The 12,869-nt window shown below is 33.4% G+C and overlaps 1 protein-coding gene across 14 annotated transcripts in view; it reads left to right on the top strand.

Moving 5' to 3' along the window:
• Positions 1-12,869, top strand: part of ADAM23 (ADAM metallopeptidase domain 23) — a 72,752-nt gene that overhangs the window by 25,242 nt on the left and 34,641 nt on the right. For 10 of the 14 annotated variants that reach the window (XR_014694500.1, XR_014694501.1, XR_014694502.1 and 7 more), the window contains exons 7-14: positions 1,654-1,726; positions 2,233-2,306; positions 3,194-3,259; positions 5,261-5,359; positions 7,054-7,125; positions 9,830-9,996; positions 11,634-11,718; positions 12,498-12,588. Coding sequence is in view for 11 of the 14 variants with exons in the window: in XM_084524143.1 (XP_084380269.1) it covers positions 1,654-1,726; positions 2,233-2,306; positions 3,194-3,259; positions 5,261-5,359; positions 7,054-7,125; positions 9,830-9,996; positions 11,634-11,718; positions 12,498-12,588 (727 nt within the window). In the remaining 3 variants the exon portion in view is untranslated. The remainder of the gene's footprint in view (positions 1-1,653; positions 1,727-2,232; positions 2,307-3,193; positions 3,260-5,260; positions 5,360-7,053; positions 7,126-9,829; positions 9,997-11,633; positions 11,719-12,497; positions 12,589-12,869) is intronic. The other 4 variants (XM_084524145.1, XM_084524150.1, XM_084524144.1 and 1 more) reach the window with 1 other exon arrangement.

Genomic DNA, 12,869 nt, shown 5'->3' with positions numbered 1-12,869 from the left:
AAATATATTACCTATAATTATTTTTTCAAGTATTCACTTCAGTCGTTAAATACAACTGTTCCTAGAACTATCTGCTAATAGAACTGACTACATTTCACAGGTGATAATAAAAACAGGTAGGTTTCTATCTTTAGAGTGGTTCAAAGATTTGACTGATTTTCAGCAGAATGAATCTGCAACATTGAGACAATGTTAAGGTTCATATCATTCTTAGTCTGTAGGGTCTGTTCTAGATGCTGTATCACATCTCTCAAATTTGCCTTGTTTTAGTACTTACAGTATATGATAAGTAACATAATGCTGCAGAACTGATTTGTTTTAGTGACTATAAAGATGAAATTGTAGCCCAGAGTAAGATCTACAAAATCTTTGACTCCTGAAGCTTTCAAGGAAATGGAATCAACATTCAGAGGAATCAGTATCATTTGGATGGTCAACTCTTGGATTTTAAAGGAAACAATACAGATGCTAAAAAATGTTACATTTAAAAAGACTGACATTTCTCAGTCTCCTCAAAAAACATATTACATGCCGTGTGTTAAGCCATGTAATGCATTTTGATGTAACATGTATTCATAGGTTGTAAGGTTAAAAACTGATGGTACAGATACAGTAAATTAATGGAAATGTTATTTATACAATGGTATAAATATAGTAGTCAGAGGAGAAATTAAAGAAGTGAGACACCATCTGCCAATTTTGTTGAGGATTCAAGTGGTAGAATTCTAAATGATAAGAGGACAGATAAGTATTTTTCTCAAAACTTTTGAAGATCAAAATAATACAGCTGCCAAGTTTTCAGTAGCTCATACTTTGATTGTACTATGTGAGATAAATATCTTGGGCCACAGGCTTCAGCATGTAGGTTAGTCAGCTTGATTAACCTTAACTGTGGCAGGTGTTACACAAAACATCTTTTTCCAATGGGGGGAAAAATAAGGCAAAAATATGCTGTATTTTCCTTCTGTTCATTGGGTATTTTTCACAGAAATTACAGAACAGTAGCATCTTACCCTTTGAAAAGAATTGCTTGTTTTGGCAGCCTCTGCAGAAGAGGTGTTATAGAAGAAAAGACAGGTATCTTCTAGAGCAGATACCAAAATGTGATAATTTGGAGCATGTCAGACTTCTAAAGAAAGCATGCATTAAAAGTGTTCTTTTTATTGGTGTACTCAACAATTAGGGTGAAAAAAGCCTCTTAAAGATACCATATTGATTAGTTTCTTGCATTTTGCTGCAATTAGGAAGATAGATTTTTGTCATAAATAGTAAGCATATCCTTGCGTTTCTTCTGGGAGAGGAAAATTTCATCTAAATATATATATATATATATATATGTATACACGCTCTTTAACTTGATTTATATAAGTAAATGGTTTATATTCTCTAACACAAGGATTTTAAAGGAGCTTTTTTTCAAGTAATCTCAAAACCAACTGTGATATGAGTTTTGCAGGACAGTGAATGGGCTGAAGCAGAGAAGCTCCATGATTTACTTAGGATTGCAAGCATTTTTTCAAATTAGTGCTATGCCAAATCAGTACTATGTTTGCATGCAAAAAATAACAAAAAATATAAATAGTGAAAGAAATACCTCACTTTTCACTTGCTAATTATTAAGTAGAATAAAATATCATATATTTTTCTTACCAGGAAAGCAAAAGTAGGCCACATATGATCCAGAGAACTTATGGAACACAAGCCTCCAAGCAGTTGCGGGACCTTGGTATGTTTTTGCTTATGAGTTTTTCAATATTGGATATAATTGTACGTATAACTTGAACGATTTGAATATTAGGCTAATAGAGTCTATTTAAAGTTGCCGATTATTTAGAAAAACTTGAAAAATAAATACTAAAATTGTTTCACAATTATTGTAGTGGAATCAAAAGCAGATTAAAAGGCTTATAAAGACACGTATTTAGAGTTCTGCAAATCAATTAATTTAATCAGTGATGTTAATGCTATTGAGGACAAAAAATGAAAGAAAACATATGTCCTAAGCCAAATTTGCAATCTTTCTACCTCCCCTTGCATGCTTTAATTCTAACTCTAGATTTCTGAATGGCTTGTGTTTTTATATGAAATATTTAATGTGTATTTTAAAAGAATGAACTTTTCAATATCAAAGGTTATTCTGATTTTGGTGATCTTAATCCACGTTTGGTTTAGACACTGTATATCAGTAGTTTAAAATAATGCTATGAAATTCTTCAATTCTAATTTGTACAGAGACTGATTCTAGTTCTGAATGGCCCTTTCTCTCTGAACTACAGTGGCTGAGGAGAAAGAGAAGAAAGAGAGCAGTGAGTAGAAATGTGACCCCGCGTTAAGACCATTTATAAAAACATGGCCAGAAACATTCATTTTCAGACTTGAGTGAAGAGGGGCTTTATTTCATTATTATAATTAATTTTTTATTATTTAATTATTTTGGTAGCTTAAAATTGATATATAATACAATTATCAATAAAACAATAAAATTCTTCTAAAAGCAAAACTCAGAAGTTCAGTAGTGAAAATGAGTTTAGAAAGTGGTGAGTTTTAGGTTTTGAGTCTCCTTGTTTATAAAGATTAATTTTGGATGAGGTATTGCTATTTGAAGGTACGTGACTTCATTTTCATTTGGCATGTTAAGTAGTATGATCAAAGAAGAACTCCAAATAAGGACATCTCATTTGACTGGGTTATTGAGAGAACCCAGTTGATAGTCCTAATGATCTGAGTGTGCATATGCGTGAGAGCTTGGGAAATAACTGAGTTTAAGGAAATTAATTGGTATTTTTCCACTGTCTTATACAATCTTGGTATATTTTTTAAGGGCCTATTTATTTTTACTAACTTTCTCCTTAAATCTGTGATGAATAGTAAACTAAGAGTTTCTAGTGTTTGAGATTTTTCTCCTTTGTGAAAATCAGAGAGCAGAGAAGCAGTGGCAGCTTCTGCACTGAACCAAAAAGTAGATTCTAAACTTATTCCTAATGATGTGACTCAGATTTTCAGCCAGTGTCAATTATCAAAACTTGCTAAGTTAGTGGAGCTATGATGAATTACTGTAGTTAAAGGTCTGACCCAGTTCTTACAGGCTTGCACACCCTACATAATAAGTAACCCTGTTATATCAGCAGCTGCACTTATTTTTGAAAATCACTGCATCTTTATGATTTCTCAGAGAATTTCTTTAATCCATCAGGCATCTCGTGGTATCTTTGAAGAAATGAAATATTTGGAGCTCATGATAGTCAATGACCATAAAATGGTAAGTATATCAATTCAGTGATTTCTTTTGATTATTATTTGTAAAGTGGTATACAGCACTGTACATTATATATACTTTTGTGTCAAAGATCTCATTTATGAGCATCTGTTAATGATAATAGTGTAAGATCTAGTCCAGGCCATAATAACTAACAAAGCTGAATGTAACTTGAGTTTTTCTATGGCACTTTTGTTTTTAAATAATGTCCGAAACACCATGGTATTACACAGAAAATTTAGTATGCCCATAATTATATCCTGTTTTCAAAGAGGTAAAGTAAGAGGTCAGAATTTGTTACTTTGACTTTAGTTTAACTAACTTAAATTTTAATGCAGGAAAGCCTGTAGACAAAACTATCTCATGATTCTTCATGGCTATTCCATGCTTATAAACACAATTTGTGAAGTAGAAGATAAGTGGTTTCTTTCATTCAGGAACTGTCTGTATGTATTTTTTTTAATATATGACTTGTTTCCTCCTTTTTGTCCAGTGGGATAACTGGAAAAAATGAGATCAGATGACATTTGTTATTTAAATGTATTGCTCTTGCTATATATGCCAAGTAAGGCTATCAAAGTGTCAATATGATACCCCTGTAAAAATCAGAAGAGAGCTGACTGGAGAGTAATATGTTTTGTAAGGGTGAGATTCTTGTTCAGTTTCCACATCACAGGAATCCTACGTCTTCGTAGTGAAAGATTTTAACCAGTAAACTACTGAATAGAAATCAGATTGTTGTTGATACCAGTCTTATTTTTTTTAAGTTACATATTATTTTCTCCTTCAACCTTCCTTCCCTCAAATTTTCTCTGAAATTTTTCTGGTAAAATGCAGATGTCCCTATAAATTGGTGAAAATACCTTTTTTCCGTAAGAATTATGAGGAGAAAAAGTGACCAGCTGTGTTCTTCAGGGTCTTTCCTTTTAAAGAGGAAATGTCATCCCTTTTTCTGAACTACACCACAGAAGTCTTACTTGTACTGGAGGATGTAGACATAGGTTCAAAAGAAATAGCTGGGATTGTAGAGTGTTTATACGTAAAAGTCATAGAACATGTAACCCTTGAGCTGTGCTTTATTCTGATGAGTAGTTGTCATTTTGTACTATGGTAGACTAAACTGCTTTGGTAGTCTAAAAATATGGTCTACAGAACTTTTCTGAAGTAATTCCTTCATTGAGTCCAACAGCTATATTTTAATCAGAACATATTTGCAATGAAAATATTCAGTATAGGTTTAAAAGTTTTTTTTAGTAATGAAGAATATGCTGCAACCAACAGCAAGTTACTCTGTATCACTTATCTTTCTCAATGATTATTTGACTTAGAAGCATCTAAGGGTCATCAGTTGGCTTAGTCTTAGTATTATTTTGATTCTGTGTGAGGAAGACCTTTTTATAAATCAAATTCTGTTGATCAAACAGTTCAAGCTTATTCTATGTACAAATAAAATAAACTTAAATTTCTGTAAGAGCTCATTAAATCTATCACTCTTGCATATTTTCCCAGTGGTTTTATGTTGTTGTAGTGTGGGCCCTTTTGTCAGTGCTGAGGGACAATTTTAAAGAGCCAAGAATAGCTGGTATCAGAGCAGGATGAAGTATTTTGTACTCGTTCCAGTGCTGAATAGACAGATAATATAACCTTCCTGCTTCTGTTTCATAAATTATAGAAATACTCTGGGCTAAAAATAACCTATATTTAATCTGTGTCAAATCAGCAATGTGGAGGGAATTTGAATGGGTAGGAAGACTAGGACAGAACTTCTTCAACTGTTTTCATTTACAAAGCCAACTGGTAGGAAACTATTCTAAGAGTGCTCACATACTAGTTGTATAGTGATAGGGTACAGTAACTGAACTTGTGGATATTTTGTCATCTTGTTTGAGGTCTGTGGTTGGTGTTTCTTATGAACGGATAGCATTTCTATGTCTGTTTCCTCTGGCCTCTCTTGTTACAGACATGCTTAACTGACAACCATCCTTTTCCCTGTGCTTGTTACAGACACTCACTGGTGTCTCCTTGCACGTTTTATTTGTTAGAGCTTCAGAACACAAACACTCAAGATTATTTGCTTCAGAGTTGTCAGTGACTCAGAAGCAGGTAATGATTTTTTTTTTTTAATGAGTAAATTGGATATACATAAGGAAGTGTTCACACTTCTTAAGTCCAGGAATTTAAGTGTCCTTTTAAGGTTTTCTGCTTACCGGTAGAGGGCAGATTTCTCCTGCAGCAAGATTATATGTTGGAAGAAGTATCGAACCTCTTTGGACATTGTCTTGTTAAGTGGTTAATATTACCTATTTCCACACAGTTTTAATTTCCTGTAGCACTAAAGATGCACCTAAATGTATTTAACTAGGTTGTATTTTTTACAGACTTAACTCTGCTTTATTTTTGTTAGAGAAGCTGCATTTAGAGACGTTATGTCATATGCTGGTATTGATTTTGACCTTTAGTCTTCTGAAACCAAGAACATGTTCAAAGTCTGTAATTTTACCTTTCCACTCTGTGAAAGTTTAGGATTGCCTCAAAACAAAACAGCAACCCTTTTCGCCCCTTATTTTTGTTCAAGTATCCTGGATCTCCATAGAGCAAACAGAATCCCATAGCACTGCAGCTAAAAGTGTTTAGGTTTGAGAATAGTAATAGGGGAGCTTTGTGTATTAAAATTAGCTGTGCATATACTGGTAAGACAGCATTGTGGAACTTAGCAGTGAATGACAGTGAATGTAGAAAATACTGTAGTCGAATGAATCTCAGCCATCATTAAAGAGTTTGGTGAACTTTGTTGTCTCTATGGCGTTTTGTCTGTATAAAACTAGATTGCTTGTGCAAAAATAACTGGAATTTACAGGGGTGGATAAAATGTTACCTAATGTGGTGGAGGCGTCAAATTTCTTGGTAACACTCTTTTGACTTTCAATTTGAGAAATACAGATTATTTAATTTTTAAAATATAGATGTCTTTCAAGTTTAATTTCACCTTGACTTCAATTGTAATTCTGGAAACCAGGGAGTTTTTGTCTGTAATTCCAGTTTAGGAAGGTAGTTGATCATCTAACTAACTTCTCTTGATGGGAGTAACTCCTGAGATGTTCAGAGAAGAGTGTAGACCCTCTTGTTTCAAGGACTCCGAGGTACCATGTTTCAAAGTGGGAATAGCTGGCATTTTCATGGAACTTGATGATATTGCTCATTAGGTAATGCCATGTGCTGTTTTTAACCAGTAGCTGAAATTAGTAAGAATATTTTTTGAGAAGATTTGTTACATTCTTTGTTCTGTGCATCGTTTTTGTTCCCTTTTAATGAAATTTTGAAGACTTACTTATCCTATTTGCAAATCATAGTATAATGCAAATTCCCTTTTTAACTTTACAGTTTTTCTCAAGTCATGGATTCACACTCAGCTTCTATAGCATGTCTTTGGTAAAAAATTGACTTTGAATGGAAGGGTCTGGTGGGCCAGCATTCTGTCATAAGGTCATATTTATGAGCTCTACAGGCAATGAGTTTACCTTGAATTTTGTCTTGAACACCTGAACTTCGATTCTAGATGGGATATTTTTTGTGGCTACGTGTTTGTTTAATAGATGTGAAAGGCTGTCTAGCAGACATGGTTTCCAAAATTTTCCAGGGATTCTTGAATATGAGTTATAGGCTGTGATCTGCAAAGTTTTTGAGTTTGTCCCTTTGTCTTTCCTAAAATATTATTTTTTCTTCTTTGCTATAAAAGTAATGAATTAGTAATAAATATTTAAATTCTCACTGTGTTCTACTTTTTCTTCTCCTTTTAGTTCAAAAAGCATCGCTCTTCAAATGCATACACAAACAATTTTGCAAAATCTGTGGTAAACCTTGTAGATGCTGTAAGTATCAATTTGTCTTTGGAAAATGGTATCACTAATTTCATTAGTTTAGTTCTGTATTTAAAAAATTAACATTAGCAGATACCAGATAAAAAGAAAATGAGCGGCTATAAAAATTGCATTTTAAAACTCATTTCCAGCTTCTCTGCAAAAAAGTAGCCTGGGGTGAATGTGTAAGAAACCAACATTTTTTCCTTGGCATTTTTCTCAAAGCTTGCACCTTCCAGAGTCTACCTTTGGCAGGGTGGATTTCAAACTTGAATGAGCTTTCAGCATTATCCAGTGCATAAGAATGAGATGCAATCAAGTTTAGATTCATGAAATAAAACTAACCTAAAGTAGTTGAAGCTGCAGGTGTAATTCAGAAAGGATATACATATCTATTGAGAGAAAAATAGAAGGTGTAAATAAAAATTCTCTTTTATAAATCTATATAGCTTAAAACTAAAATCCCATTGTAGTGCATCATAAATGGGTACCACCAATACAGATACCATACTCCTATTTGTGAAGCACACAAACTACAGGTAAGATTTGTTGGAAAAATTTGACCTTGTCTCTTTTCAGAGCTGTGTCAGTAGGGGAAAGCAGGATGGATTCTCTGGTAGTGATGAATGCAGACTAACCAAATTCTGACTCAAAGTCCCCATTGCATGTAACGTTATCAATACCAATAGAACTGTGTGATAAGATTCAAAGCAAAATATTGTCAATAGTTTGTTTTGCTTGGAGGAAGCAATAAAGTATTTGTATTTAATGTCTTACATAAGAAGTATTACATGTATTGAAAATTTAGGTGAATACAGAAAATACTGGAAGTGGGAACTAGGCAAGTTTTATGTAACCGTCTGAAAATACTAAATATAAATAATAGAAAGAATATTGCTACAATTCATATTGCACATTTCAAAAGGCGGTAGGTTCATCTTCTTATCTGATCATTATTTCTTTGTATTTCTACTGCATTTAAACAACTATTTAACTATTTTTCCTTTCTCTGATTATTCCTTCTGTTTTTCCATTTTTATTTGCCGTGTGTATATTTACAGAAATATTCAGCTTCTTTCCAGTGTAGAATTCAGTCTAGTCATAGAGATTTTGCAAAATGATGTCCTAGGGGCCTTTTCTTTAAATGGAGCATGAAAAGGAGCAGGGATTTCTGCCTTATTATTCCCTTATGTTCATAAGGAGGTAGCTGTATTTCTTACTGAATATTATGGGAGAAAGGATACCGGCTTTCAGGGACTTTCAGTTTCTCTGCTCTCTATGCCATCCTTTCCTTCCTGTTCACTTCAGGAAGTATAGTTTTCATCTCAGCAAACATAAGTAAAGGCTTTATTGATCCAGCCATATATAATTTCTGAGTTTTAATTTCATTGATTTCTTTCAAGTAGTTAACCACTTCTGTGGGTATGTTCTTAGACTGCCTCCCTCACACTGAAGCATATTCGTATTCTTTTTCCTTAAAAGTTCTTGGACAAAACTGAGCTTGTCTGGTTGTTCTCCCATTTTACTGTTTATTACCTTTTCTTCTAAGCTGAATATTATGCACTGACTTTTTTTTTTTTAATAAGGATAAAGCTGCCTTGACACAAAACAGTAGGATGCAAGCCAGTGTTAATTTATTCAGTATAAATGTCTATCATAACTGCAGGAGGATATTTGCAATTCACATTGTGTAGTGTAGGTATGATTTGGAAAAAAATATAATTAAAACATTTTAAATGTGGTGCCTTATGGAAATGACCAAGTAACTTTTGAATATTTTTATAGATTAAGCAGCTAATGGATTAATTATGAAAAGCTTTTCAAATCATAACTGAGCATATTTGGCCAGTAAATGTTCTTCATGTCCCATGAAATACTTCAGATTGGTAGGCTGTCTATTATAGGTAAAGAATCTATCTCTCGTAGATTTGCAGTAACCTTAATTAATAAAATTTGGCATCTTATGTCCTGATCCTAAAGTGAGCAGCAGTTTTATTTCAGTAGCAAATACCACGCACAAAGCTAAAAATGTTATTTTAAAGCTGTCTTGTAATTGTTAGGGCCTGATTGTAATTGTTAGGGCCTGGTTGTCATTTACTTGCCTCCTGCTACAGTGACATTAAAATCAATGTAAAATCTAATATTCTTAATTCTCACGTTGCTTAAGTGGCACAAAGTGATCATAATATAAATGAAAATCAAGCTTTGTGTGTCTTAATTTTTGCATCTATTGGAGAAAACTGAGAAGTTACTTAATCTTGACTTGTAGAGTTGGCTTTGGTTTTCCTTTGTTTTTTGAAATCTTTTCTTTTTCTTTGAGATTATCCTGTGCACGTTTCCATTTCTACTTTATTGATTTTTATACAGGTTTTATGCAAAAATGAATAGTGAAATCATTTGACGTGAGAGTTATAAAGAGAATTATAAAGAAAATTGAATAACTCAAAAAAAAAAAAAAAAAAAAAGGAGCAGCAAGTTTTTTTGTTTGCTCGTTTATTTTATTTTATTTATTTATTTATTTATTTTTAATATAAAAAAAGGTTTTAGGTTGATTGGATTATTAACTTTTAGGAAATCCAAGGCATTACCAGCTAACTGTTTTCCCATGTTTCCCTCCTGATTTATCCCTCTTGTCCTTCCGCTTTACTCTTACTGGCTGACTGTGCATGTTTGACCCAGTGTTCTACTCCTGTGCCTGTCCTGTCTCTGCCCTCAGATATACAAGGAACAGCTGAACACCAGGGTGGTCCTTGTTGCTGTGGAAACTTGGACAGACAGAGATCGTATTAATATTCACCCTGACCCACTGCAGATGCTTCACGATTTCTCCAAATATCGACAACACTACATCAAACAACATGCTGATGCTGTGCACCTCCTCTCGTATGTACTATTATACAATGACTGAGACTGTTACAGTTTTATATACTTTTCTGTATATACTGGTTTTGTCTACCTGTGTCATATTGCTTACTTTTTTGCTTGGTAGTCATTACATCAATACATGTCTTCCTCAGCAGGTTCAATCTATTTTTTAATGTGTTAGTCTATTTTTAATACGTATAGAATCTACTATGGTTTTGTTGATATATATATATATGCAAAATAAAATGTTAATGTTTTTGCAACCTGGAGACAGTGTCACATATTGGTAATGTCTCCTGATGCGCCCTTAAGGACACTTAGTTTTGCTACTCATCTATAATGTACTGCTTTTCCAGTAAAGAGCAGGAGAGGGCAGAGCTGACAGTATTATGTGTTGCCACAAGAGCATTCCAGTTACTGTATTTGTTCATATGTGTAGCTGCAGTGACATTTATTAATGGAAGGTCTCCTTCTTTAGAGGTAAAGTGATTTTTTTCTGTCATGTGAGATACAGCATTTTGAGGGAAATTCCACTTGAATCATTAGACACATCATCAACCTTGAGTAACAGTATACTTTAATTCACAGCATTGTAATCAAAGAGGAGGAAGAAGTGAGTTCTCCTGTGTAGCATAAAGATTTTGAGCCTTCTCCTACCTATGCTATGGAGGATGGAATGACAAATATTTTGTATGAGATCCTATCATTCTACTTCTGCAACAGAAGATACAGATAGGGGATGAAGAATTTCCTAGAGCCTCTGCCATAGCTGCACTGTCTTAATACAGGCATTGCAACACAATGCCAATTTTGCTTCTTATATGATATGCAAAGCACTGATGATGTGCTCTTTAATTATTTTTTGCATGGGTTGTCTCCCTTGCTGAATAGATGTACCAACTCGCTAAGTGTTACATGACTGTGAGGCAGGATTCTTTTTTAAATAAAGTATATTTCTGTTTCTAACAATGATAAGTGAGTGAAGACTGCTACAGGAATCTTGCCTGAATTTCTTCACTTGAGTAACTGAATTCTAAAATTGCTATTATGTTATTTTATAAAATAATCTCTGAAAAAAATGACTAGAAGAAGTTAAATAAAAGTTAGTGGTGCTGCAGGATGAGGTTCCAAAGAAGATGAAATCATAGTTGCTGTTTGGAATGAAAGAGGAGAGTGTTCAAAATAAAATCAAGTCTGGAAAGGATAATAGGCCAAGGCTGGACCTGATTTTCCTAAAGATATCTCAGAGTATCTGATAAGATTCTACCTTATGAGTACATGCTGATAGATTGTCAAATTTATTCCTTTTCTTGTTTATCTTATACATTTTAGTACAGAATTCCTTCTTGACAGATGATAAGTTGGAATATATTCATTGTTATCTTTTTAAAGAAAATGTTGTTACTGAATTTTCTTAGGAATGTGGTTGGCTTATTTCTGGTTGGCTTGTTTATGGGTTGGGACTAATACTGACTTTACAGGATAAACAATACTTCGGTTGTATTAACTCTTTTAATGAGTTTACTCTGTAAACAATAGCTTTTGATGTTAGATGAGGATTAATGTGCATGTAATGTGTGTGAAAGTTTAATCTTTCATTAAGTTCTTGGTGCCCAATCTTAGTTATTTTCACTTTATTTTTATTTGTTCATAAGGAATGTGACATTTCATTACAAAAGGAGCAGCTTAAGTTACTTTGGAGGGGTTTGCTCTGTCACCAGAGGAGTAGGAGTGAATGAGGTAAACTTTCACCACCACTAAAATGAAGTAAAATAGAAACTACTTTATAACTACAGAATTCATATGTTACAGTATTCAGAGCTTTAAAGATAATTTATTTATTGAAAAGTTAAGACATCTCACAGGCAATCTTGTATCATCACTAAAGTACTGCTTGCTATACTTTTCTTTTTAAGATTAATTTCTTCTGTCTGCATTATACTCTCATGAGTATCATAAACTGTTTTTTACATATTTGTCAAGTATAGACCAAAAATCTCAGACTAAAGAATTTGAATACAGCACTGAAACTCCTTTGGGATTTTCTCACTATAAGAGGGTTGATCTTCTGAGGTGCTGATGGCATGTAGCCATTACTAATTTATTTTAGCTTAAAAGCTAAAATCATTAAAGCTAGTATTGATTTTTTTTTTCTTAATAATATTTTTATCCTCAGAGTAGTGTTAAATCTAATATGAAAATCTCATTTTGATGTGGGTTAATCATATTACACAAAAACTGTATTACCTATACAGTAAGAAACAGACTCCTTTCTGTAGGTTGACCACTGGACAGGGATTTCCTCAGAATAAGAGGAAGATTTTTCCATTAGAGACTTAGTTGTGTTTATTTTCTTTATATGCACACAGAATTGTGATTGGCTGGACATAATTACTTTGTGATGTAGTAGGTATGTGGTAAACCAGGATGAGTTGGGATAATATTAATTACAATAGTTTATGCTCTTACCCTTTTTTTTTCTTTTTTTCTTTTTAAATTGCTTGCCTCTTCATACACAGTATGGCCTTCCATTGGCCATGGCACAGGAATTAGCACAAAGTCTTGCTCAGAACCTTGGAATACAGTGGGAGCCAGCTGCCAGGAAACCGAGTATGTACATGGAGTCACCTTTTGTCCTCCTTAGCTAAATCTATAAATACTCGTCCTTTGTAATATTTGAAATGAACACCAAACTTTTAACCATAGAACAAGACATTCTATTTTTGGAAATATAACTGAAAACGTTTCAGTTTAACCAAAGTGAGAGCCACTCATTTTGCAATGACCTCAGCAATGTCCTGATTTAGGTTAGATTCATAACCAACATTCAAAGGTGTAATGTAAAAACAACATTAGTTTAACTCAGAATTCCTTACCTATCATAATGTAAT

Source organism: Aythya ferina (genome assembly GCF_964211825.1).
Source record: "Aythya ferina genome assembly, chromosome: 6".
Lineage (NCBI taxonomy): Eukaryota > Metazoa > Chordata > Aves > Anseriformes > Anatidae > Aythya > Aythya ferina.
The sequence above is the reverse complement of the archived record's forward strand: the minus strand, read 5'-3'. Positions and strand labels throughout refer to the sequence as shown.